A 26,096-nucleotide genomic window follows, 5' to 3' on the forward strand; every position below is an offset into this window, starting at 1 on the left:
AATGTAAGAATGAAATAAATGTATACGCAACTTTGAAGAGGAAAAGAAAGAAATAACAAAGTGTAAAAAGTGTAGTCGAATAAATAACCTGCTTATAAAATTTACGATTTATTAAGGATGTTTCGTAATTTGAGTTTGAATGATAAATGCAGATAAGAATTGTGGCGCAGTGCGAAAGTCGATTCAGATTGTTCATTTATCTTGGGTACTTATGTTCGCGATAATGATTGCGTGTGATGAGCTGCCTGAAAAAAAGCAGGCGCCACTACACTTCGAGGGGTGACGACTCGAGAATAAGGTTAGTCGCGTTAATCAGCTGATGAGTTTCTGACTGGCGGCGAATCGCACCGGGATTTGTGTAACAGGTTTGCGTCTTTTTACATTATTTCATGAGGTTTGTTTGCCCCCAAATGGAATCGTAGAGCTTCTCTAGCGTGTTCAAAGCGGGAAAGATGAATTGGATAATATAATAGTCGTATATAATTTTGTCATGTGATTGGTCAAAGATCGAAAACCATTGGTTTATTGACCTCTAAAGTAACTTGCAATATGGCATGCAAATTAAATCGAAAGATAACAAGCAAACATTTGCAAGTAAAAAATATGTATTTATTGATAAGAATTTTTCAGATCTGTGAGATCTATTGAGATTTTTGAGATTAATGTTTTTAAAACTTTGAATAAATCACATAAAAACATATAGTTTATTTATAAGTTTGTTGACAATCTATTTCTGAAAAGATAGCTGGAAATCGAATATTTACAAAAGATTTATTCGAATTTAACAAAGATGAAGTTATTTTTCGGTGATTATGTGAAATAAAAAGAGTCGATGTCGCGAGCTTATCTTGAAGACATGAATGTGCTTGTTTGTGTTTTGTTGCAGATAAAAGTGCGGAGGCGTTTATTGGAATGAAATATCTGTTCATATTTTTAAATTTCATGTTTTTTAATTATATTTAATTTTTTTTATTTAATTGATGCACTGCTCCATTTTTTGATAATATATTATAACAGAAGTATATTTATTTTTGGTAGTGCAATAAAAATATAATATAAATTTAAATGTAATTAACACATTTACAAATATTTAAAAAAATACTAATTCTGTTCTATAACTGCTTATTTTACAGTGCAATTACAATTAACATATTTACTCCACGATATACATACATATATACATACATATACATCATGCGCTTAGTAATTTGTGACACAGTGGATTATGTCGCAGAATGGTCTGCAAAGTATGTTTTGAAAAGAATCAATGATTTCCATCCTAATGAGAACAAGTATTTTGTTCTCGGTCTTCCTACAGGTACACAATAATTCAATTACCTTTACTTTTTAACTTTCATATTTTGTTTAACATCATTAATAGCATAGTGATTAATATCATATTATCTTATTTGTTTTTGTGTCCTTTTCATTGTTTAGGTAGTACACCTTTGGGAATGTACAAAAAACTTATAGAATATTATCAACAAGGCAAAATTTCTTTCAAATATGTTAAGACGTTTAACATGGACGAGTATGTAGACTTACCGAGAGATCATCCAGAGTCTTATCACTATTATATGTACAACAACTTCTTCAAACATATAGATATTGATCCGGGAAATGTGCATATACTTGATGGAAATGTGACGAATCTTGAAAAAGAGTGCAATGATTTTGAACAAAAAATTAAAGAAGCTGGTGGAATAGAATTGTTCATTGGAGGTACATTAGTAATTTTTGATTAAAAAGTAAAGATCTTTAATTATAATAAATTTGCAAATAAATGTCTGAAAATGTAATATAGAAATTGAAAAAAAATTATTTTAGAAATTTTAATAATTTAAAACAAAAAATTTTTTTTAATTGATAGGCATTGGTCCAGATGGACACATAGCTTTCAATGAGCCGGGCTCATCGTTAGCTTCTCGCACTAGAGTGAAAACTCTTGCGCAAGATACTTTGGAGGCTAACGCGAGATTTTTCGGAAATGATATTGCCAAGGTGCCAAAACAGGCTCTAACTGTGGGCGTCGGCACCGTGATGGATGCTAAGGAAGTAGTGATTCTTATTACGGGATCTCATAAGGCTTTTGCTCTTTACAAAACAATAGAGGAGGGTATTAATCATATGTGGACAGTATCTGCGTTTCAACAACATCCACGTACGCTTATAATCTGTGATGAAGATGCGACTTTGGAATTACGCGTGAAAACGGTTAAATATTTCAAGGTAATCCATATCTCGTATATTGACTTAGCACTTTTTTACTTGCCACAAAACGCATATGTTGATGAAATTGAGAGATTTAGAAACTCTATCCTATTATAATATATACAACATAGAAACGCTATTTAGTGTTTAATTTGTATAATATTTAGGGGCTCAGTGATGTACATCGCAAATTGATTGAGGAAGATGGAAATGCAATTCCACGCCGTACAGTGCAAAACAATTAAAATGGTAGTTATCTCGATGACCTTTATGATAAATCAAAATTTTTTGAATTATTAACAGTAATACATATCCATTTTCCTTCCTATTCTCTAAAAAATATGCTGTATATAATGCGCAATGAACTATGTTTGCCTTACCTACATTTATAAATTTATTGTAAAAACTATAATTAAAACTGTAGAAAAAATCTAAAATATATCATTTTGTTTGCAGAATTTATGGGGTATTCATAGCAAATTGATCGAACAAGATAATCGAGCAACATAAGGATTTTGTCATCAATTTATGGAAATTTCGTTAAAGACGCATGAAGAAGAGTTGAAACAAATAATTGGAAGTTTTAACCTGTGGACAGTGAATAAAATAATCAAATATTATATTATATATGCAATATATATTGCATCTGGTATTTTGTGTTATTTCATATATGAAAGTTTTTATTATATATACTATAACTGCCATATATAACTGTCATTTATAACTGCTATATAAATGTCAGGAAAATATATTTTTATATATTCTACCATTTCAGGAATAAATTTATCCTTTTTATTACCATATATCAGAGGAACTATTTTCCACGACTGATCTGAGATTAACTAGTTTAATTTTTTTAGCCAAATATCTGTGACAAATAGAAATTACAGGACAATAATACAATTACGTTTTTAACAATAACAAGGTCATACGACTATTGTCCTCGCAAAAGATACTTTTCACGCGGTACAACGTAATCTTTGTAAGGACAACTGCAAATAGAGCATGGTTGCGCGTGAATCATGTGAGAAAGTTATATATTTCTCATGGCAAAATGAGGACAATCAGCCGTGAGAGGAATGGAAAGAGAAACGTTGAAGCAACGATCGCGGAGGGACACGCACAATGTTTGAAATGCCGCAGGCGTTGAAAACTATTTATAAAGATCAGCGATTGATGCATAATCTGCGCGCAAGTCGGCAACAAGTATTGTATTTCCTGCGTCGCAATTCGTCCCATCCGACACGTGCTACATTGGTAGTTGTGTAATTGTGATTACGTGTGCTAGGAAAATTGGTTTCACATGCGGTCAACTAGGAAGGAGGCGGATCGTGACGACTGCCACAATTGGAATGATTATTCGCTAGTTCAGTTCAGGGACGTGCGCGCGCTTCTTTCACACTCGACAGTTCGGCTTATCTTCAGTGTCACTCAAATTGGAGACGCGAGAGTAAATTGACGTAGTCTCTTCGACGGCGCACGGCAATCATGAGCAACGAAAAAGAGCAATCCAGGAAGATTGAACTGCGCGACTTGCAGCCGATACTGAGCCGCACGTTCGGCGATCAGCTGATCGTGGTTCGTTATACGACGAAGAACCTGTTGCAGCCTGGTGAGAATTACGGCAGTACTATTCTCAGCGTTCATGCAGTGATCAAGCGTGATAATGAGGCGAAAGAGGAAGATCTTTATCTCGTAGCAAAAATGCCGCCGCCGACGGAATTTCAACGACAAATTTTCGACAGTCCGTACTCATTCAGAAAGGAGATCTTCATGTACGAGAACATCGTGCCTTATTACAGAGAGCTGGAAAGAGAAGTCGGCTTGAAGGAAGATGAACTACTTGACATACTACCAAAGTATTATCAATCCCGATTGTCGCTGAGTCCTGACGTTGATTTCGACGATGATGCTGTTATTTTAATGGAGAATTTAAAAATGCGTGGCTATTACACCAACAACAGAGTGACAGGTAGTATAAAATATCTTTTAACACATTGATATAGGTTGATATTGACCGGTCACGAGTATACTCATGTTTTCATATACAAGCGTTGCTGACAAGCCACAAGCATATTTGTGTTTTTATTTCATTATGAATATAATCGGTGACTGGCATTTTTGCATAAAATAGTGTTAAGGCAGCATGCCAATCATATAAAAAACCTTGACCTGTGTTGCACATCTTTCCTATCAAGAATTCTTGGATAAGATTCTAAGAAAATTTCTTAGATAAGTTAAGAAATTGCTGAGAAAAACGTTTAATTTGAAAAGAAATAATTTCATATATAATATAATAAATTATTTGTAAATCTCTTAGAGTGCTTGCATTGGAGTTTGTTTCATCTGACTTAACTAATGTTTTTTAAATTCTTAATTATATGACAATACATTTAATTAAATATGTGTATAATATATTTAATCATTAATGAATTTAATTTCATAAATATATCAGATTAAATTTATATTTAATATAAGATGAAAAATGCACGACAACAAAAAGATAAGTAGTTAATAAAATTGTATAAATTACCTGGTTCTAAACGGTTCTAAAATTGTTGAATGCCATGCCAGTAATCTGTGATCGACACTATTAGAGTCAATAAACTGATTAGAAGTATTTATTTTACTTATTACGTAAAATAAGTAAGTTTCACAATTTTAGTGATAAAAATAAAATTTATGCAGCTAATCTTTGTCATCTTTTTTTTTCTTTGCATTCTACGCTTTACGCAAATCGTAAAAAGGTACCGAGTTGCCGATTATAATCTTTTTGCAAAATTAGAAAAATACTTCATATGACATCGTTAAAATTGCACAAAGTAACATGATCGTGCATTTTCACAGATTACTCATTGATAATGTGTAGATTAAATACTTAAGATTGCGAATACGTCTTGTCATGCAATGTCCATTAGGTAAGAAAAAATGATGATAGCTTTGTTCCGAACGCAGGTTGCGACCATGAGCACTCGAAACTTGCGATGCGAGCAATGGCAAGGTTTCACGCACTGGGAATGGCTACCAAATACAAGCGACCGGAGTACTTCGAAGTACTGAAGAAACGCAGCAAGTGCCTGGAGTTCAAAGCCGAAGGTTTTGAGAGCATGCACGACGATATGGCACAGAAAATAGCGGAGGATCCGGAGTTAGCCGTTCACATCGATCGGTGCAAAGCGGTCATTTACATGCAGGCGGAGGAGATATGGCTCGCCGTACCCGACGAACCGTGGTCCACCATCGTGCATGCAGATTTCTGGGTGAACAACATCATGTTCCACCGCGATGAGAACGGTCGATTGGACGACGTGAAGTTCGTCGACTTCCAGAACTATCTGTTCCTCAATCCGCTGCGCGAAATGGTTTTCTATATCTTCGCTAGCTCAGAGGTGCGCGACGATTACATTAACGAACTGATAGATCTCTACCACGAGACGTTCCTCGCCGTGCTAGACCGAATGGGCTGCGATACCGAGCCGTTCACGAGAGAGAAATTTGACGCCGAGCTAGCGAAAGATGCCAAACTAGAGTTTGTGCACATATACTTCATGCTCAAGATACTCACGCTGGATGTGCAGGAGACTAACTTCGACGACTACAATAAGATGAAAACCTTAATGACGGATTATCAAGGCAACGATATATTTGTCCAACGGCTGCGTAAAGCCGTGTTATACTTCATTAAACGCAACTGGATTTAGACAATGCTATAGAGAAAAAAAAAATGCAAAATGCTTTTTAGAGTATTGACTATTTTATATACAAAATTGCGTATCGTTCATTATTACATATACGCGGAGTAACGCAACGCAACCAATTGTTACTGTACATACACGTTATTTTATTCTATATCTTGCATATCGAATGATAAGATTGATAAAAAACATAGAGGATAAATTATAGAAAAAGAAGATGAATGTATTTTTTAACAAACCTTGATAAATATAAAATATATTTTGTTATAATGCTGTGTGTTCTTCAAATATCCGCACAGAATAGAGATGCAATTTGTTTTGAGGACCAATATATTACTTTCTTTTGGTCTTCGGAACTTTTCTGTTTCTATTTCTATTCTTCACATTCGCGACTTCGTAGAAATTGCTTCCTATCTTTTTCCTTTTACTAGCACGTTCCATGGCTCTTCGTTGTTTGCTTGTCAATTTTTTATCTTTAACACCTTCGCTATTCGTAGACTTGGAAGTAAGCATTTCACTATCGCTGGAATCATACTGAGTGCCTACGACATCAAATGCACTTTGTTTCAGATTATCTTGTTCAATAGGTAAACGAATTTCCGTATCTGAATATTGATCGTCTGCTTCTGTATCAGATTCTTCTTTATTTGCATTCCCATCATTAGTTTTAATGATATCATCTTTCTTACTGTTTTCTAGAGAATGTTTTTTATTATCTTGATCGTTCAAATTTTTCGATTTTTGCAGATTTGTATCAGATTTATCTTTTACTGTACGCGAATCATCTTCTACATCCGAATCTTCTGATTCGCTTTCTACGTCACTTTCATCTTCCACGATACTTTCATCGAATGATTTATTCTCTTCTAAATCGTTTTTAACATCATCGCCGGAATACGGCAATCCAACACGTATTTTTCTGAAGTCTTGCATCACTGATACTTGATTTTTTAATTGTTCTGTTGAAGATAAGTTATCAATTGTTTGTATATCTTCATTGCTTGGTGCGTTATCTTGCCTGATAACCGTCTCATTTGCATTATCAAGTGCTTGTTTGTGCAACGGTTCTTCAAAGCCCGCTGGTGGAACATAAAATGGTAATTTACCGCGTTGCCAATCGTTTAATACCATACGAGCGGCGATTGTAATGTCGGGTTCTCCTTTCTTCAAAAGCTTGCCGCTTCGGTGCGCCAATTTTTCCAGAAAATCGATATGATCATTCCATTTGTCTATTTTATACGTTTTACGTATGTACTCGGGTTTTACTCTTTCTAGGACAGAGACGATGTAATCTTCCGGGTTCTGAATAAGTTCCACTCTTACGACTCCCTTCAACACCTTCTCGGTATCGGTTTCCTTCGACGGATAAACGACGCCAGGACAATCGATCAAATAGATACGACGCATGAGAGTTATGTATTGCCACACTTTTGTCTCTCCAGCTATAGGCGCTACTTTGCACACTTTTTTAGAACGCAAAGTATTTATGATTGAGCTCTTTCCTGTATTAGGATATCCTATGAAACCCACACTAATCTGTTTCTTGTCGACATGCAATTTTGCGAATTGTCTTAATAGATTTATCAGAGAGCCTTTGCCGAAGGGATGCGTTAAGGAAGCATGAAAGGCAACTGTTGGATATTCCTTGCTTAGAATCGCCACCCATCTTTGCGTGACCCATGTCGGCACCAGGTCCACTTTATTTAAGATAAACATTAGGTGTTTATAAGATTTTTCCGTTTTTAGATATGTTTCCACGGGGGGAGATCTTGTTCCCATTGGATCCCTCGCATCCAATATCTGCAGAACTACGTCGGAGGAATCAATGACTTTGTACAATTCATTCCATATCCTCTTGCTTTGTCCCGCCGACATAATCCAGTCTCTTGGCGCATCCTTTACACCGGTATCTTCCCGAACAAGATCCAAGTCTTTGGAGTCTTTCTCCTTGTTATAAATATCCTCCTTTTCGTCAGCCAATTTCTTCATTTCGTCATACGATGTTACTGCTAAATTTGGTCTCTTTCTAACTTTCTTTGGACCAAAAACACTCTCAAAACTCTCTGTATCCAACAGATGTACTCTTGCATTTGCTGCCTTCTGTTGAAGTAAAGTTATAGGCAATTGAGTAGATTTCATGATAACTTTATAAGGATCCTTTATAGCACTTCCTAATTCATTCTGAAATTTTTGCAGAGCGTTCTGTGAGATGACTCTTGAGTTACCAAACCACCTTTGTGATGGTTCTATGCGCGACATGGTTCCAGAAGCATTCCAGCTTTGAAACGGTGCGGGACTAATAATCTTTCCAGCACGATTACGCTTGGGCTTCTGATTGCGATACATTTGCAATCTTTTAATAGTTGCTTTGGTTCTCACTTTAGCAACTCCCTTTAATCCTTCTGTAGGACGTTCAGGATTCATACTGTGTCCAGAGCGTTTAAAGCCCTGCTTTCGCGGGGCTTTATTGGTGACGTGTGTTTTAGGCATTTTATCTGTAACGAATATATTATTCAGAATACTAATGTACAGAATATATATAGTAAAATATAAAAAAATAAGGTGCTACTTTTTTTAAGTTTAAAATTTTTTTAAATTAAGGAATTAATTAGAATATATATTAGAACATTAGAATTTATAGAAAAATAAAAAACTTTTATTTTTAATACTAAATTAGTTTTAATAGCACTTTAAAAAAGAAATTAAATGTAATAAAAACATTATTCTACTACATTTTTTGCTTAATAATCTATATATTTGTGGAAATTTATAAAATGCAAATATAAAATTATAATTGACAAGAATGTACTTACCAAGAATGTGTTACTACTTTATGATAATATAAGAACTTCACAATTTCTTATAATATATACAATATATTGTAACAAATATAATGCGAATTCAGTATGTTCCACGCTTCACGTTTCAGGTTAAATTTACACTAACACCATGTGCATCCAATGCATTCTTACTTGAGATGTTCCTTGCAAGCTGTACTATGTTACACTATCTGTACTCGAAATAAAATTGATACGTAATTAGGGTATATCCAGATAAACTTATATAGTGCATAAGAATATGCACTAGGAAATGGATTGGTCCATTTCGTTGCGCATCTTTTTATGAACCAATCCATTTCCTTGTGCATATGCATAAGCGCTATGCAAGTTCGTCTGAATATACCCTTAGGTTGGAGAAAAAGAAAATAGAAGAAATACATAAGCTGCAATTACAGCAATTAAATATATAATTAAACTAACGTATATCTCTATACAACTAGGCGTTTAATTAAAGCAAAATTGAAGATATCCGGCATATTATCAATAGCCTACTTCTTTCACGCATGCGTGTATACGTGACGGCATAGCTAACTTCACGACATAATTTACGGAAGAAATTTCATGCAGAGGTGGGGTGGGATCATTTCATTCGGCGAGAGCATATATATCTGTAGAAAGTCACTGAGTAGATCGTCGTAAATATGTGGTGTCAAACTAACCATGAGACATATTAGCCGTCGTAAGAATTAGGATCGCCGACGCAATCAAAAGATGGTCTCGATCATCAAAAATCAGTTGCTGAAACACTTGTCGAGGTATTATTCGCGTAAATGTGATTAATTAATCTAGAATGCAGTCTCACGATTTTAAATTAACACCCCAAAATTATATTCACCCTATTCCATGAGCCATACGTCACATAATGCACTTTTTTACATCGCCTTATCTTCGAAACAATTGCCTTTATCAACGCGACCATTACGTTTTTCTACGTACTCCGCACAGTTATGATAATATTAGATACTACTTTCGCAAAGCAGCTGGAAGAGAAACAGGAGAAAGCCTTCCTTCTATTTTTTTTTGCAACTGAAACAACCTCATTATACATCAGTGATGGATTTATTTTTTGTTTTTACTTGTTGGTGAAAGCTTGCTTTGTGTATTAGCTGAATCAACAAGAGCTATATAATTTCTATATATAGAAATTTATATTTAATATTAATTAATATATATGTTAACACTAGTTACATTTATTATATTTTTATTATATTTTTGCAATTAATGGCAAATGATACATTATGTCAATCTTATTTTATAAATATTGTAGGTTCACTAAAAATTTATCTGCTGATAAGATAAATTTAAGTACATTCAAAGGTGAAGGAGAACTGACTAACTTAGAACTTGATGAAATAGTCCTCACAGAGTTGCTAGAGCTGCCATCGTGGTTAAGACTAACTAATGCTTGGTGCAATAAAGTTTCATTTCGCATACAATGGACCAAACTAAAAAGTGTTCCTATCTTTTTGGTAAATAATAGTTTTACATAATAAATGAATATTTGATAAAGATACATGTAATTTTTATCTACATGTTGTTTATCATTTATTAAAATACATGCAAATAGTGCAATTAAAATATTACATTTGCAGAGTTTGGATGAGGTTCATATAGATGTAGAAACATGTGAGGATTTAAGAAGCATGTCTTCCCCGCAGGGTGTATCATCGTATACAGGCCCTGCAAAATATTCTTTTATACATAAAGTAATTGATGGAATAACAGTAGCTGTTAATACTGTATTGGTTACATTCAAAAGTCCTGCGTTTATAGCCTCAGTCCAGGTAAACATTAATGGTGTTGTCCCTTTATAATGTTCAGCATATATAATAAACATACAATTGCGCAAAGTAATTAAATTCAATTAGACTTGACATTTATTCAAAGTTACTTTACTAGATGAATCGGATTATGGTGGAATCCAAATCAGCAACATGGCAGCGTTCTGATCTTAGAAGCACTAGAGTGAAAGATCCTGATCGAGGACAATTACTTATTTTTAAAGAGTTAGAATGGCAAACTGTTAGAATAGAGGCCCAAAGTACTAAGGATAAGAATTTGACACCACTCCGTTTACTTACAAATCAAGCAAGATGTCGAATTACTATAAAGAAGAGGATATCAGGTCTGTAAAAATTAATGGAAATGTGAAAATTATATTGAGATAAAAATCGGTAAATATGTTGCTCATATTGCTAAATGAACTGTCTCATTGCAGATTGCTTTGTTATGGGCTCCAGGCTAGTAATTATTCTGGATGATCTTTTGTGGGTATTAACAGACTCACAGCTGAAAGCTGCTCTCCACTTTCTTGATTCTTTAGGTGGTCTCATTGAGAAAGCAACTGTTCTTGAACGAAAAACCAAAGCTGCAAGGAAATTAGAGGTTTATATAATTTATTTTTTTTTTTACATAAATTAGCGATTTATTAATTTATTTTTCTTACAATTTAAGGTTTTACCAGAATATCAGGCTCAAGTATCTCAACAAAGCAGAACAAAAAATCAATTTAATACACCGATATCAAAAGTGTTTACAAGATACGACGTTGTAGAGACATCTTACCATTTTCTTTCACAACGTATTGATCTCCACTTATGTGATGATGCTGGGGGTAAGTCCAAATTTAACTATTTCTTAAATGTGCAATTAAATACAGATATGATTCCTGCATATTACACGATACTTACGTTTTTTTTTTTAACAGGAGGTAGATCATTACATCCTGAGCTGAAAGATGGTGGCGCATTACAAATTTCATTAGTTAAATTTCAAATTGATTATTATCCGTACCATCTGGCGATGGCAGATAGAAAGCATTGGGCCAAATACAAAGAGAATGTCACACCTCACAGCCAATGGTTGCAACAATCGTTCAGCTCATTTCGAAGTCAGTTTATGGATCTCATAGATTCCGGTAGAACGCAACATTCTCCTTTAACAAGAAGTCAAGGAAACGTAACAGGTTTGTGCATATAAATTGTTACTATCTATATTACTTAAAATATATCGATGTTAGAGTTTGTATATCATTTAATTTTGTATGAAACAGGTAGCAGTATAAAAAGTTCTGGAGAACAATCAGAGAAGAATAATCAATCGCAAAATGCGAATGTGACACCGTCTGAACAGAAGAAGTCTCAACATCCTAGCGGTAATCCAGTGAAAAATTATGTCTTGGAACAACTTGCCAAACTAATGACGACGTGCATTATTATCAGGATCGATGATTTTACCTTATACAAAGTGACGACAACATCGCGTAATCCAATACCAAAAGAATTTATCACAGGTATTGTAATATTTAATACTTGAGTTATTTATTTATCAGGTTTGTCGAAATAGTTATGTTTCACGTATCGAGTTTGTCAATAATTGTTTTATTTGATAATTGCACAGCGCAAACGAGGAAGAAGCATACACCAGGTACAACAGATTAGTAGCTGTAGTATGTTCAATTGTAAATGTAACGCTGCGTACGAAATTTACGCTAAACTTGATTTATTTTGATCGGATAATTTTGACTGGATAATTTTGTTGCTTTATTTATTTGATTTCTTTTTCTTTTTAAGATTAATTTAGAATTGATCTTTAACTGTAAAATAAATATGCAATGACACATATTTTGGAGAGAGAGAGAGAGAGAGAAAAAAAAGAGAAAATATTGATATTACATATCATTTGTGACTAATGTTTTTATTGTAAAATTATACTATATGTTTTTGAGAAATAATATTGTTGAGAATGTTGTTTTAATGCTTCAAGAAAGTTATATTGCGATCCATAAAATTATGATCGCATGTCTGAGATCGAATCTTCAGATTATTATTTTATTTCCATTTAGCTGTATTTATTTAAATTAAATTTAGGTGATCGGGACAGATTCAGTCTTCCAGAAGATGTAACGATACTTCATGCTGAGTTCACATATTACTATTATCCGGGAGACATTACCTTTCCTTGTAAGTATATATTTACAAGTTTATATATTTTGTTTTATTTAATATAACAATTTTATATATATATTAAATAATGTATGATTTTGTAGTACCACCGCCCAAGTTTTATGTACAACTTAATCCGATTCAAATAAACTTTGATGTGTGCTCGTGCCTTTGGTTTAATTCTTTTGCATTGAATCTTCATCATTCTCTGATGGGTAAAAACAAGCAGCTGAATCCTTCGCGTTTGATGTACTTTGATGTAAAGATAGAGGCTATACTTCCAAGAGTAAGTTAGAATGTATTAGTATTGTATATGTCTTAAATATCATGCGACATTCTTGTTTTAACAGCATCGAAATATGTATTTTTAGATAGTTTTCGAAAGTCAGCAGGATTATCCAAACCAGAAAGACAGACCGAAGTCCTTGCATCTTCAAACTTCCAGAGCATCTATAACAAACGTTCGGTCAACGGAAAGATCTTCGAGAGCGGACCTGGCGCAATGTCTAAATGCATTTCAGATGGGGCAGATGTTCTTCGGTGCAGAGTTTCCGAGTAAATCCGGAGATTTTCACGTAGTAACGGATAAATTCATAGCGCACTGCGGAGGTACGTATTTCGTAAACGGTCGTAATGTGCTCGGATCTCTCATTGGTTTCTACATTCTTTTTCTCGTATTTCAGGCAACGATAATATTAGGCAAATACCGTCGAATTTCAGTAGCAATTCTATAACCGAGCTACTTCGTCAGATGAGCAGAGAGCTTTTGTGGACGGAGGCGAAGGATGTGTGGTGCTGCAATTTCGAACCTGTGTGGGGAGATTTTCTCGGAGCACGTGCCGTTGGTCAGAATCGACCTGTACCGTTCCTGGATGCGTTTCCTTTAACACTATGGTGTCACTTTACCATGGACTCCTCAGCTACAGAAAAGCCTTCAGCCGCCGATATTCACGGGCTGGCGTATATAAGCAATCTAGTTAGCGTACAGATAAATCATTATCAATACTTGTTTTTACTCAGATTGTCGGAGATAGTCTCCGAGATGGCTACGTACTTGGCTGTGGACTCGAATAAGATTTTGAAAATCGAGACCGGCGGATCGTTGATCATAGGCGCACTGATACCGCAAGTGGAAGTGACGTTTGTCATGCCGTCGCATACACCCGGCAAAGAGAATTCCGGTGGTGACTTGGAATCCGTTGTGCCTGACTCGTCCAGCATAGCTGACGATTTCGGCGGTTCGTCGGCTTGGCACCCCAGCACGGTGAGCACGCGTGTCGATTTCAGCGCTAGGAGAATGAACACGAGCAACGATGTAGAAACACCTCAGAGCGAGGCGTCGTCGATGTTGTCGATGGATTGCTCGCATTCCGCTCCAACGACGCAACCAGTTGTCACCTTCAAGCAAAACGGCACGAAGAAGGGCGATCAGGAGGGTCTGACGAATGTAATATGGGCCATTCCCGAAAGCTTCCCGGTGCAACAAGTTATAAGCGACGAGAAGAAACAGACGCCGGAAACTAAGCACAGCAAGTCGGACTCGGGTTCGAACACGCCTTTCATCCCGAATAACTTTAATGTCAATCTCTCGTCTATGAAAAAGGGATTTAGCAATTTAATGACGTCGCTCGACTCGGCTCTGAAAGCTTCTCCGGAAGACGGCAGTAGCGATACGATATCTATGAGAAGCGACGTTAGCTCGGACAGCGAGAATTACGTTTTGGTGAATCTTCAGGATCAGGGCAAAATCGATGCGGTATTCGGCATCGACAATTCGATTAGGATAACGGCTGTAGAAGAGGCGACTGAAGTAGTAGAAGAAACGCCGGATACGCAAAGTGAAAAATCTATGGACAGCGTATGCAAAAGGAAGGACATAGTAAGCATCGCTAAATAATTGTGAAGAAATTGTTTTAGAGATTATTGAACGTAGCTAAAATAAAATTTTATTTTCTCATCCACAGGTTTCCATGGCAACGTTTAAATTGTCAAAAGTGGAATTTGTGCAACAGTCTTGCGGTTATTCATCTGTCATTAAAGTTCAGGTTTCTAACATCGACAATGACGAGTGTTCATCCATTCCTTGGGACGAGTTTCAGGTAAGCCAAGAGATTTATGTTTACTAATACGATATAAATAAAAAAAAATATATATTATATATATACGTTATGCTATATAATTACGCTCTTTTTAAGTGAACAAAGTTTATTATTAATTGTACTGCTACAATAAGAATTTATTCTCTTCTTTCTTTTATTATGGAATTTTGGTTATTCTCACACAATATAGCTTATTGTGCTAATTTTTATAATTGTTTAGAAATTCAAATTTTATTTTACATTATTTGTATGTAAATTTAAAGTACTTCAAGTTATATCCACAGTAAATTTTATATTTGGAATAACTTGGTAATATTTGAGTTTCGACTGTAACAAAGATCACTTCTCTATGCAATTATGTTATCATGATTAAGAAAAAAAGAAATGCATTAAACTTTTTGTAATTACAAATGATAGCTAACCTTTCCATTTAGAGTATACATTTGAAATAGCAAGTTACTTGTGCATAAGTTATTAATATTTCAGTAGTTTTACAGTAATTTGCTCATTGTTTTTACATAACCAGTTGATATTATTATATATGTATATTTATACAATTTTTGTCTCTTAACTTTTTTGCATGCCTCTCCCGCGTCTCTCCTTCTCTTGTGAATGTTTTTATGTGGCACTTGTGGCAGGTCAAGAGAAAGGTATTGGCAAAACATTCATACAATTATTAATCTTAGACACTACGAAAAATGCATGTGTTGGTATTGAGTCAAATCACATTGTTGTTATTACACTATTGATAGATTTCACAAAATCGATATAAAATATTAATATAATGCTCCAATGAGTACAAATTATAATTACTGCTATTCCACAATGACATATGTTTCTTATGCAGCTATTAGCAGATGCAAATTTCTATAAAAAAAGATGCCAGCCAGATACACGTATAATTAAATAGTAATTTATTAAGTAGTGATTCATATATATTTCTCTCTATGATAGAAACATGATAATTATTTTTTAGCAACAATGTTTTGTTAAAATAAGATAAATTTTTCAGTTTTTTTACATGCATTTGACAGAATAATACCAGACATATAGTTAAAAGATTAATCACATTCTTCATTATTAAATTAGAAAGATTACAATTATGTAAGTAATTCTCACTTTTTCATCATATACTACACAATTGACACCAACACATTAAAAATTGATTAATTAGTTTGTAACAAAATGTATGGCATGAGACTGATTCTTGACTTTTGAACATCATAATGTGTTCGCATTACAATATTTACGATAAGCAAACAGCAACACAGAACCTGATCATGCTAGGCATTGTAGATACATGCATTGTTTTATTTGCTTCGTGTCTTTTTATGGATGGAACTATCAATAATGCTTCACAATGCTATTAGATGCTATGTAGAATTGCTGCGATACATCTATATACGCTTTTGCATCTGAATGATATTTCTGCAACTTGTATGTTAAATCTTAATTCGGAGTGGCTTGGCATTTGAAATCTTGTATTAACACATTTAATAATAGGTCTCTTCATGCTAAATTAACAAATTCAATAATTTCGTCTTTAATTGTGTCACTTAATTGAAATTGAGCTGCAATCTATGAATTACAACTAACATATAAAGATATCCATAACTCATTGTCAGTATATAAATTATATTTTATCTGATTTCGTAATATAATATTAGAATTTGAGCAACAATGTAAGAGCAATATAAAAATAGATATTTTATTAGTTATATTAAATGATCTCAAGACTCATCTAAATTTAACACAATTAATGCATTCTGTTTGATAGACCAAGTTCAGCTCGCGATCTCGAGGCTGGATAGAATTACCGTCCGATTCTGACTGCAGATCACGTATTAAATTACGTTTGGATCACGATTTGAAAAATGCGGAAGATTCCCGTAAACTTTCGGATGCCAGTCAAAAAGACACGGGCGAAAGTAGTAGGCGAATATCACAAGATCGTGCTAGATTGTCCGAGCAAGACGCACCCCGCACATCCGTCATCAATGTGCATGACAAAGAGAACGTTATGAATTTATTTGAGGACAAATTAGAGATAAAAGTCGCTAACATAGCAATGACATTGTCGATGAGCTCGGTGACGGGTTTAGCGGATTTGGCGGAGGACGAGATCATTCCTAAGCCAATTCCCATACAGGTACGTATTCTCGTAATGTCGAATATCTTTTTCTTAGATACAATGTCCTTCCGTCAGTAATATAGTTCCGGTTTATTGCAAGCCTACATTATTATTTCAGATACACTTAGAAAATATATCATTACGTTTAAACGAAGATCGTCCGCCGAATAACATAACTTCCCCAGGCCCGATCCCGATAGATTTGAATATTTCCAAACTTAGGGTAGCACGGGACACGAGCGGCGTGTTTCACATCGAACCTGTTGGTAAGTAACACCAGCTGTTAAGCAAGTTGTATCATTTGTTTCTGCCACTTGCAGTTGATTGAGTTCACGTTCTCTTGTCCGATCATTATGCGACCTTAGTTACGTCGTCCTTGCGCCTGTAAATATACATTTACCTATAACTTGGTATTATACGTAGATTTTTATATTGCGCAAGTGGCAGATTTTGGTTTGAAAGTAATTAATATTACATATTGCATAACTGTTCTGTGCACCCAGGCGGCCTTTCGAATGTGAGCATTGATAAAACACACGTAGACAAGTAGTTTTTTTTAGATCTCGCTGCTTATTATTATTGCACAGCTTAAAATGATATTATTTTGATATATAAATAGAGGGATAGAATATATTAGATGTGCATTCAAGCATGAATCATAATTTTATTATGTGAAATACAAGGAAAAATTGATTGATCTATCAATATCAATTCTATTTATTCATAATACTTTTCATTATTTTATATTTTATATATTTTATATAAGGTATGTCTGAAAATATGGAAATTAGCAAAGTAGCAAAGACTTTTTTTTTGATAAATTTAAAATTATTTTCTTTTTTATACAATACATACCACAGTTATCAGTTTTAGCACTTATAAAAATAATATATTTTGCATTATATTTGATATTGGTGTAATCAGACATACATATTTTAATATATTCATCTTTTTCTAATTAATATATCTAACAAAAAAAGAAATTAAATAATATTGTATTTGTATGTTTCTGTTGGAGTTTGCAATATAATCTTCAGTGGGTCAAGTAACAATTTTCTTTTCTTGTTTTTAGTAACTACAGTAGATGAGAACCGTTTGAACAAGGCATTATTGGGTGATAATAGTTATGCTGTTAAGAATGCGGAATGCGAGAGAGAATTGAACGTTCTAAGACAATCTAGTAAGCAATTGAAATCGGATAACGAAGAATTGAAACGTCGTATGGGAGCTCTAGAAAGATTATCGGAAGAAAACGCGAGATTAATGCGGAATAAAGAGGAATCGGATATGATAAGATCTCGTTTGAGCGCTGCGGAGGACGACATCGTGAGTCTTTTAGAAGAGAAAAGAATCCTGCATGATACTATTGCGGAGCTACGAAATCAAAAACTGGAAGGTACTCCTGGAGGTAGTAATAGAACTTCGTGGTCTCTTAAGAGATAGCATACCAGTTGTTTCGATTGCTCCAAGTGTTGCAGTTCTAATAAGTCCTAATCGTTTCTAAATCTTTCTTTTGATAAATTTACGGTAGATTTACGTAAAGCGAGAGATTTTACATTTATCTAAATAAAAAGCATTGATAGTACGTAGTAGTTTTCAACTTCACAAATTAACAAAAATTAGAATGCTTAATTTTAATTTTTCTGGAAACGTTGTGAGGTCTATAGTTATTCCTTGAGACACATTCTTGTCTACCGTAATTACGCTAGCGACTGCCGTTTACATCTTTTGCTTAAAACATGAAACAGTGATAAGAGTCTGTATGTGATGCATATGCAAACTTAAATTGAGAATATCAGTTTTCTTTACCACGAATACAAAAGGCGATAAACTGCAATATTACCGTTTTTTTTTGTTTTATCATTAAATCGGTAATAATGGTATGACTTTCAGATAAATGGTAAATTGCCTGTGTGTCCATTGTTTATAGTACAGCTATAAATTGCATAGGATTGTATATATGATGCACATAAATTTTATTAAATATCTATAGATACATACTTATGTGGCATACATATCTTTCTGAAATTAGAGTAATAGTCTTAGAATATAATGAAGATCTAGATAAATTATATGAGAGAAAACAACATATTTAGGTTTAAATTATAAACTAAATTGACGAAGAAATCCGCTAGACATCTTGTTATGTTTTTCCGTTTTTATAGGTCGATTAAAGTCTACATACGTACTTGTGAAACCCGTGCCCATACTTATGTCAGAAGGATATGTATGTGCATATTCTATTTGAATAAGCAAAGTGCGCTAGTCAGTATATTGCAATGATACATATTGGTTTTACGATTTTATTATATTTTGACATCAATTTCAAGAATGTGGTGGTCCGTGAGAGCGTATTGTGAAAAGCGCAAAGATTTCAAACACATGATTGTAATTTTAGTAATATATACTAGTTGAGCCTACAGATAGACTATTTAAGTGGATATTGTGACCTCGTGGTATTGCATTATATCATATACATAATTTTATATTGACTGATTTAATGCATCTGATGATGAAAATTAATAATAATAATAATACGGTGATGTGTGGAACGTTTCAATAAGACTGTGTAAAATTCGAAAAGGTTGATTTATAGTAGTCGCACTAGAATTCTCAGTGTAATTTGTATAAAGTTAGAAATTATTAATTGGCTTGATGAACTTTTAACCGAAGGAATTGTAATGTGATGCATTACAAAAGATGATCCCTTACAATATCTCTTTAATTCACAATCGCTCCTGGTAATAGCTCTTTCTTAGAATTTGATTTCGCTAGATTTAGTTTCTACGATGGATTGCTGGTCGATCCTATATAAATGGAAAGTATTTTTTTAATGTGTATGAATACATGATGCAATTGAAGTTTGTTTCATAATATAGACTTCTGCTGTCGATAGACACATCCGGTATATAATGCATTTTCACATGCGGTTTCAAACGCGCGATGCGTTCCCTTGACAAATATTGTTGCGATACAAGTGTAGTTATTACCGTATGAAATAATTTGCGTTTTGTACGATGATACTGTAATTGTTTGAGATAATGCAATAGGATACAGTTACCTTTCTAATATTTGACTAGTGAACGCAATGCCTGAAGATAGCATAACATATATAAGCTTAGAAAAGAACGAAAGTTGCAGTTTTTACTTTCAGATGCAGATAAACTTTTCATAATACACATATCATATTTATGAAGGCTCTTGAAGGTTTTTCTTATATATAACACATTTACATAGTCCGATAAGATTTTATATTGCAGGAACATAATATTGTTATTGCTTTTTATTTGTATCAATATTTTTAATTTTTTTAAATCTGTTTTAAATCAACTTCCTAAAGTTTGCTTGTATAGTTCCTTTTTCAAAAGTCTAATTGCATAGTTCTTTTTTATAAGTACCAAACATATTTCATTATGTTTTAAAATTGTGCTAAAACTAATTTTAATCTTTAGATTTAGATTTAAAAAACTATATAATTCTTAGAAATAGAAGTTTCTTATATTGTATTTTTTTTTATACATGTTATGATTTTGATGTATACTTTAAATATAAAGGGTTGCTTCTTTCTTCCATTTTCATATACATTTACAAAAAGGCTTTAACAATAGATACCAAATATGCAGCTCTAATACTGAAAAGATTTATATAATCTTGTCCAACTAGCTGCAAATGCATAATATAATTAATAGAATTGCTTTGAATGGTACAAAATGGTACTGAATATTTCTTCCTTTATATTCTTTTAAGTACTTATTTATTAATTTATATATTTATTATTAATATAAAAGATATTTTATTATATTAATAATAAAGACTTTAGGAAGTTGAATGTGATGTACGCTGATTATTCAATAATCGATAATACCATAACTCAATAGAATGAGTTGCAATTTATATAATATGTTATTTAAGTTTTATTAGATTGAACAGATACACTTGAGTTTTTATTTTGTCATATGTATATTATGACAAACATGTTTGTCGTATTACTCGCAAGAGTGATGTTCTTATATTGTAGTCTTAATTTTGACGTATTGTTGTTAACTTTATTTTAGCCATATTCTAATTTCGATTGATATGTTTCCAAGTTTAGCATTGTCGGCAGGCGAGATTTTTCAGCAAGATGTTTAATTCCATACATAACACTTGTATTACTTTGTACTCTAGTTACTCTAGTTAGTAAGATTCCAAAAAAAATGTTACATATATATATATAAAAAGAGAGAGAATAGTCATGCCATTTATGCATGAATAATGGTCCCATTTCGTAAATTGATATCTTATATCAGCAGCTATGTGATATGTCTGAAATAACGATGCAGCCATAATTTACGAAATGAACCTATTTTATATATTAGCAGAAGTATAGAACATATTTGAAAATTGTCATTTCAATATCAAAGTGCTAAGAATCCCAAGAGTGGATAATGTAATTTACAAACTTGTTTGCGGAGAACACAGAGAATTACTGTATGTTTGCCATGTTCGTTCTTTCTCCATAGCCTTTGTTGTGAAATATTATGATTATTAGATAATTTAAGTAGCATAAGTAAAACATTGATGAGAGAGAGATACACTAATTTATTCAATATTATGATTTATCTATGAATGATCGCAGCTTTGTTTTTAACATGGTAAATGTGACGTATCTTGTTGAAATATTCCTTTGACGAATGTATTTCAGCAATATTAAGATGCTATTATAACCAGCATTGATAATACATCACAATATGAACGAATAAGTTGCTATGAAAATTTGGCAATAACGTATATATTTGTTTTTTTTTTCAAATTTATATATTGTAACAAAAATGCTATGTTACTATTACTACAACGATAAATTAAACAAATTAACTAAAAATTTAATAATTATATTTTTAGCTTTTTTTGTGAAACTGAAAGGAGTGATAGCCAAAATGTAATTTCATCTTTTTAATGTAAAGAGAATGAATATCACTTTCTCAATAAAGTTACAAAATCACAGAAAAAATTAAGATACTTCTGTGCTGTTTAACGTAAAATATTTAATCCTCTGTCCAATATTTTCAATATTACATATAAAATAAGATGTACAAATTATATATTATTACATTTTTTAATTATATTTAAGTTTAGTTGGTTGTTAAAACATAATAGTGGTTTTTCATAAATAAGTGAAAAGTTGCCGCGCTTCGACGATTTAATTCACTACGGGTGTCGATGGGTCGATTGTCGACAGCAGACAGAAAGGAAAATATCGTAGTAGCCATATTTAAAGCCTTGTTGACCATGTTTGGACATCGCTCTTTTCATTATTCACTCAATACATAGATGTGACCGAAATTCAAAATGGCTCAGCCAATCAGATTCACTATATCGCTTTTCTCATCCTATACTTTGCTTCTGCAACCCTCAACATGACTCATCCTTCTATTACTTCTTTTACCGTGGACTAGAGGATCTCGCGTCCACGACCTGGAATTGTGCGAGCACGTCGAGGTAACCCTGACGGTCGCGTTTGATTGAGCGAGTCTGTTTGAGTGGATTTTGTGTGTGCGGCAAAGCAAGGCGGCAAAAAAAAGGTGTCACCGTGGGATTCGCAGCTGAGTGTACGTATACACAACAGTATTTACGGTCTTATAAGTAACATATAGAAAAAACTTAAACGCGTGTCGAGTGGGATGATTCTCAGTATTTGTTGTTGATCGCGAGAAACGTCGATTCGAACGACTTCGTCAGTTTGGCCGTAGCATTTCTTGTTTACTGCTGAAAGTGTCGATCAAGTACGATCTTTCTGCGAGTCGCAATCATGTTTCGAACGAAATGGTAAAGTTTTGTCTCTTACACTGTTAGATTGTCTAAATTCAATCGCTTAAAACGCGCGACGTTCGCGATGAATCGTCCGATTCGATCACGTTTGACATGCGGAGCATTAAACAGCGTCTAATCTCTGTTTTCAGCAAGGAGCACGATCATTCGTCGTTTTACAAGTTCTTACAGATGGAGCATAATCACAAAAATCTGGACTGCTATTTCTTCTACTATTCTACATGCAAGAAGGTGAGTGAATTTTTTCGGGATTATTTTTAGCTGATTTCGTTCTACCGATTTCCGTTTAATGGTATCTCGAAAGTATAAGCAATACAATCGGTCCATATTGGTGATCATCCGTTGAGGTCGCCGAGGTTAGGTCGGCCATCTTGATGCCATGTTGACAGAATTTCTCTATCATAAAATTTTAATTATAAATGCTATAAATGAAATTAATTTATTAAAATTTTGTTACATTTAGATATTTATATATCCAGATATATATATAATTAGTTGCATGTAGTCTTTTATTGTTCCATGTTATAATTTTGTAATCCCACATTTTCATTATATTACCTTATTTTAACATTCACATGTAATTTTATATTGATTCATATGTATTTCATAATTGAGTGAATTCATAATTGAGTCATGTTTAAAGTGTATTATGATATATTCATATGTTTGTAAATTATGTAATAAATGATTATTCTTACTACAATACTTTACATATGATATGCTATCTCATATAATCTCACTTGCGGTATGAACAATATGCCTTGGCGCTGCAAGTGTGTGTATTATCCTTATAAATTGTAATATTTGAATTGTGATTATTGAACAGCTTTTACGTTTTTTATTTTTATTCGTACAGGGTGACTTCTGCCCATATAGACATGAACCATCTGCTCTGGGTTGTGAAACTATTTGCACATATTGGCAGCAGGGAAATTGCCTTAATGAGCATTGTAACTTCAGACATATGGAATTGAAAGTAAGTACTCTTACTTGTAAGCTTTAATTTTTTAAGAAAATCCACTATGGTAAGTAGCAAGAAGAGCTTGTTAAAAAATGTATATTGTACTGTATTAAACAAACAACTCTTATTAGATGTGTTACAATTAAATGTTTGTGAATTTTTTACTTTATTTCGAGAGCAATATAAAGGGTGATGTGTATTTTATGGACATTTAGGTTGATATTTAGATTTATAATGTGGAGCAACCCACAATAGAGAAATTTATAAAACGGATGTTTGATTGTAACTTGTACAAAAATTGACGGTTAAGATAAAATATAATAATTACTGATGCTGTAACGATATTCAATTACAAATCTGACTCGATCATTGGAACTTCTAAGAATAAATAATTTTAATATACTTTTTATTTGTAGAAAAATCGCAAATCAATTCCTTGTTATTGGGAAACACAACCTGGAGGATGTAGGAAGCCGCATTGTCCATTTATGCATACGAGTCCACGCACTATTAGTGGTGAACCCATCAACCCTGTGAAGACCGCAGAAGTAGCAACTAAGTCTCCAAATCAAGAATGGCTCAATCGTCAGGGTAGATACCTTTTTATCGCGATAAAACCTAGGTTAACTTTAGATCGAAAGCAATGAATAAAATTGATTGATCTAGCTGCAAATTCGATTTTGAAAATAAAAATTTAGAAATTGTTTTTATTTGAAAATTTGAAGAGTATTAAATGCAATTAAAATGTATATTTCCAACATCTATATAGATAAGTGTTTATGCAAAATTATTTTTATATTTTATGAAGATGATACAAAGTACGACGGCAGCAGTACTACCGAGTCGGACCAAGGTAGAGGAAACAGCGAAGCTGGTAGCTTTATCGGCAGTCCCGCCGTCGATCCTCTCATCGTCAAATTCGAAGAAGGTATGAGGCTTTACTAGCCCCCCCGTCCATCTTTCAACGTACATTATCTTACGTCAGCTACTCTCTCTCTACCGCCTAGCTTGCAAACGAATATGAATCTCCCGAACGCGCTCGGTATCCCGAAGAGTCTGACAATCCCCAACAATCCTAACAGTCTCAACATCCCCGGTAATATCAACGTCACAAATAACTTAAATGTCCCACCGCCGACAAACACGCAATCCTCTCCCTGTCATCATACGCTGTCGTATCCGCATCATCAGCAAAACTTACACTCCCAATCCCCCGGGCAGTCTCTGTCGTCATTACAAAATCAACAGAGCTCCCCGTTACTCCAGCAACCGCCCTACACGTCTATTCATACGCAGCAAACCCCGCAGCCGCAAACTTCCCGATTTCCCTTTCCGTTCCTCGGTATAACATCGTACAGGAGATACTAAAGTTGACGTTGAAAACTGTTGTAGCTTTTGCGACGATGTATGTATAATTTTCCTCGTCCGTCAAGCAACAACAGAAAAATACTTTCGAAGAATTCACGAACAATGAAAGCTTCCAATGTTTCTCACACGAGTAGGTTGGTCTGTACATTTTGTTGCACGGATGATTTTCAATGTATTTTTGGCACAAAAAGAAAAGCAATGAGATTACTACGAAAGTATTGTTCTGCACATAGAACTGTATATTAATACGTGATATTACTTTGCTACCAAAAAGGTATACGAAGGTATACCTTTCTAGTAGCGAAAGATACGTAAGAAAAAAATCTCGTGTCGATTTTAGCGTAATACTTAATTCATGGAGTTAGGTATATTCGTACATTTCCGATATTTAATCGACCTCCATTTTTTAATTTGTTTCACAAAACCATGGATCGGTCTAATAAGATGCAACTAATGCAAAAGACTATATTAATATATGCACATCGCTACTATGAGCTGCAAAAATGCCATGACTTTGAATTGAAGATTCTATTACATTGGTTGCTCTTATTGCAGCGATCATTTGTGCGACTTACAAGCTTATTTGCATTCATTCATGTGTTGTCATATAGAGGGAAGGGGAAGAGGGATAGCATGCAATATTTAGTAAATCGATGCTTTTTAAGAATTGGCACTTAGCAGACACTTATCGGTATCGGTATCATAATGCGATCGTCGAAGCATCGTATCGCGCGTTTATTAATCGATTAACAACGATTAATCGTGCATATTAACCGATGTCATTGGTAAAAGTCGCACTCGTGTTGCCACAAAAAATTTAGTAGTGAATATCAATTTTTGCAGGGGCTGCTATATCTAACCTTTGCCTAAATTAGTCCTCTAACCGCCTATGGCTATCTTTCTCCGGCTGCGATGCGATCGGGCTCGAATTACCAGAATGGTCTAAGTTAAGAAAAATGAGGTTCAAGTGTCTCCGACAATGCGTCACATGCTGTAAGATCGCGAAAGCGAGAACTGTGCTAGACGATGAAGAAGATAG

General features: G+C 33.8%; 5 protein-coding genes across 11 annotated transcripts; 4 read left to right on the plus strand and 1 right to left on the minus strand.

The window, feature by feature from the left end:
- The first annotated feature begins 156 nt into the window (after positions 1-156).
- Oscillin (glucosamine-6-phosphate isomerase Oscillin) lies at positions 157-2,980 on the plus strand. 3 transcript variants are annotated; one of them, XM_012373863.2, is made up of 6 exons: positions 157-298; positions 1,134-1,318; positions 1,438-1,722; positions 1,871-2,229; positions 2,379-2,460; positions 2,668-2,980. In XM_012373863.2, the coding sequence occupies exons 1-5, from the start codon at positions 237-239 to the stop codon at positions 2,454-2,456; spliced, it is 969 nt and encodes a 322-aa protein (XP_012229286.1). In that variant the 5' UTR covers positions 157-236; the 3' UTR covers positions 2,457-2,460; positions 2,668-2,980. The 3 variants fall into 3 exon arrangements, with proteins under 3 accessions (XP_012229286.1, XP_012229287.2, XP_012229288.1); XM_012373865.2 differs by having other exon boundaries at positions 225-365; XM_012373864.2 differs by lacking the exon at positions 2,379-2,460.
- A 189-nt stretch (positions 2,981-3,169) lies between these two features.
- On the plus strand, positions 3,170-6,176 carry LOC105676164 (uncharacterized). The gene is made up of 3 exons (XM_012373862.2): positions 3,170-3,417; positions 3,500-4,183; positions 5,167-6,176. The coding sequence occupies exons 2-3, from the start codon at positions 3,700-3,702 to the stop codon at positions 5,910-5,912; spliced, it is 1,230 nt and encodes a 409-aa protein (XP_012229285.2). The 5' UTR covers positions 3,170-3,417; positions 3,500-3,699; the 3' UTR covers positions 5,913-6,176.
- Ns2 (nucleostemin 2) lies at positions 6,109-8,884 on the minus strand. The gene is made up of 2 exons (XM_067355396.1): positions 8,720-8,884; positions 6,109-8,401 (listed from the first exon to the last, which is right to left on the minus strand). The coding sequence occupies exon 2, from the start codon at positions 8,394-8,396 to the stop codon at positions 6,240-6,242; it is 2,157 nt and encodes a 718-aa protein (XP_067211497.1). The 5' UTR covers positions 8,397-8,401; positions 8,720-8,884; the 3' UTR covers positions 6,109-6,239.
- A 379-nt stretch (positions 8,885-9,263) lies between these two features.
- Positions 9,264-23,704, plus strand: LOC105676068 (bridge-like lipid transfer protein family member 3B). Of its 5 annotated transcripts, XM_067355387.1 has the most exons (20): positions 9,269-9,501; positions 10,014-10,215; positions 10,339-10,530; positions 10,646-10,871; positions 10,965-11,131; positions 11,201-11,360; positions 11,454-11,711; positions 11,799-12,038; positions 12,146-12,172; positions 12,616-12,708; positions 12,795-12,976; positions 13,062-13,299; positions 13,374-14,569; positions 14,655-14,789; positions 15,428-15,439; positions 16,567-16,938; positions 17,039-17,186; positions 17,993-22,508; positions 22,860-22,959; positions 23,585-23,704. In XM_067355387.1, the coding sequence occupies exons 1-18, from the start codon at positions 9,458-9,460 to the stop codon at positions 18,361-18,363; spliced, it is 4,263 nt and encodes a 1,420-aa protein (XP_067211488.1). In that variant the 5' UTR covers positions 9,269-9,457; the 3' UTR covers positions 18,364-22,508; positions 22,860-22,959; positions 23,585-23,704. The 5 variants fall into 5 exon arrangements, with proteins under 5 accessions (XP_067211492.1, XP_067211488.1, XP_067211489.1 ...); XM_067355391.1 differs by lacking the exons at positions 22,860-22,959; positions 23,585-23,704 and adding an exon at positions 17,424-17,437 and having other exon boundaries at positions 9,264-9,501; positions 17,993-18,133; XM_067355388.1 differs by lacking the exon at positions 15,428-15,439 and having other exon boundaries at positions 9,270-9,501.
- On the plus strand, positions 22,709-24,634 carry LOC105676107 (zinc finger CCCH domain-containing protein 11A). The gene is made up of 5 exons (XM_012373728.2): positions 22,709-22,725; positions 22,860-22,959; positions 23,585-23,704; positions 24,106-24,280; positions 24,498-24,634. Exons 1-5 carry the CDS (start codon positions 22,709-22,711, stop codon positions 24,632-24,634), a joined length of 549 nt encoding a protein of 182 aa, XP_012229151.2.
- Positions 24,635-26,096: the final 1,462 nt, after the last annotated feature.

This window comes from Linepithema humile, chromosome 5 (assembly GCF_040581485.1).
Source record: "Linepithema humile isolate Giens D197 chromosome 5, Lhum_UNIL_v1.0, whole genome shotgun sequence".
Lineage (NCBI taxonomy): Eukaryota > Metazoa > Arthropoda > Insecta > Hymenoptera > Formicidae > Linepithema > Linepithema humile.

Excerpts from the sequence above, each read along its gene's own strand:
- Oscillin (XM_012373863.2), top strand. The coding sequence starts at position 237 with ATGAGCTGCCTGAAAAAAAGCAGGCGCCACTACACTTCGAGGGGTGAC. Across the intron at positions 299-1,133 it reads GGTGACGACTCGAGAATAAG|TGCAATTACAATTAACATAT; the intron begins GTTAGTCGCGTT and ends CTTATTTTACAG. Across the intron at positions 1,723-1,870 it reads AATAGAATTGTTCATTGGAG|GCATTGGTCCAGATGGACAC; the intron begins GTACATTAGTAA and ends TTTAATTGATAG.
- LOC105676164 (XM_012373862.2), top strand. The coding sequence starts at position 3,700 with ATGAGCAACGAAAAAGAGCAATCCAGGAAGATTGAACTGCGCGACTTG. Across the intron at positions 4,184-5,166 it reads CACCAACAACAGAGTGACAG|GTTGCGACCATGAGCACTCG; the intron begins GTAGTATAAAAT and ends TTCCGAACGCAG.
- Ns2 (XM_067355396.1), bottom strand. The coding sequence starts at position 8,396 with ATGCCTAAAACACACGTCACCAATAAAGCCCCGCGAAAGCAGGGCTTT.
- LOC105676068 (XM_067355387.1), top strand. The coding sequence starts at position 9,458 with ATGGTCTCGATCATCAAAAATCAGTTGCTGAAACACTTGTCGAG. Across the intron at positions 12,709-12,794 it reads GGGAGACATTACCTTTCCTT|TACCACCGCCCAAGTTTTAT; the intron begins GTAAGTATATAT and ends ATGATTTTGTAG. Across the intron at positions 14,570-14,654 it reads TATGCAAAAGGAAGGACATA|GTTTCCATGGCAACGTTTAA; the intron begins GTAAGCATCGCT and ends TCTCATCCACAG.
- LOC105676107 (XM_012373728.2), top strand. Across the intron at positions 22,960-23,584 it reads ACTATTCTACATGCAAGAAG|GGTGACTTCTGCCCATATAG; the intron begins GTGAGTGAATTT and ends TTATTCGTACAG. Across the intron at positions 23,705-24,105 it reads TCAGACATATGGAATTGAAA|AAAAATCGCAAATCAATTCC; the intron begins GTAAGTACTCTT and ends TTTTATTTGTAG.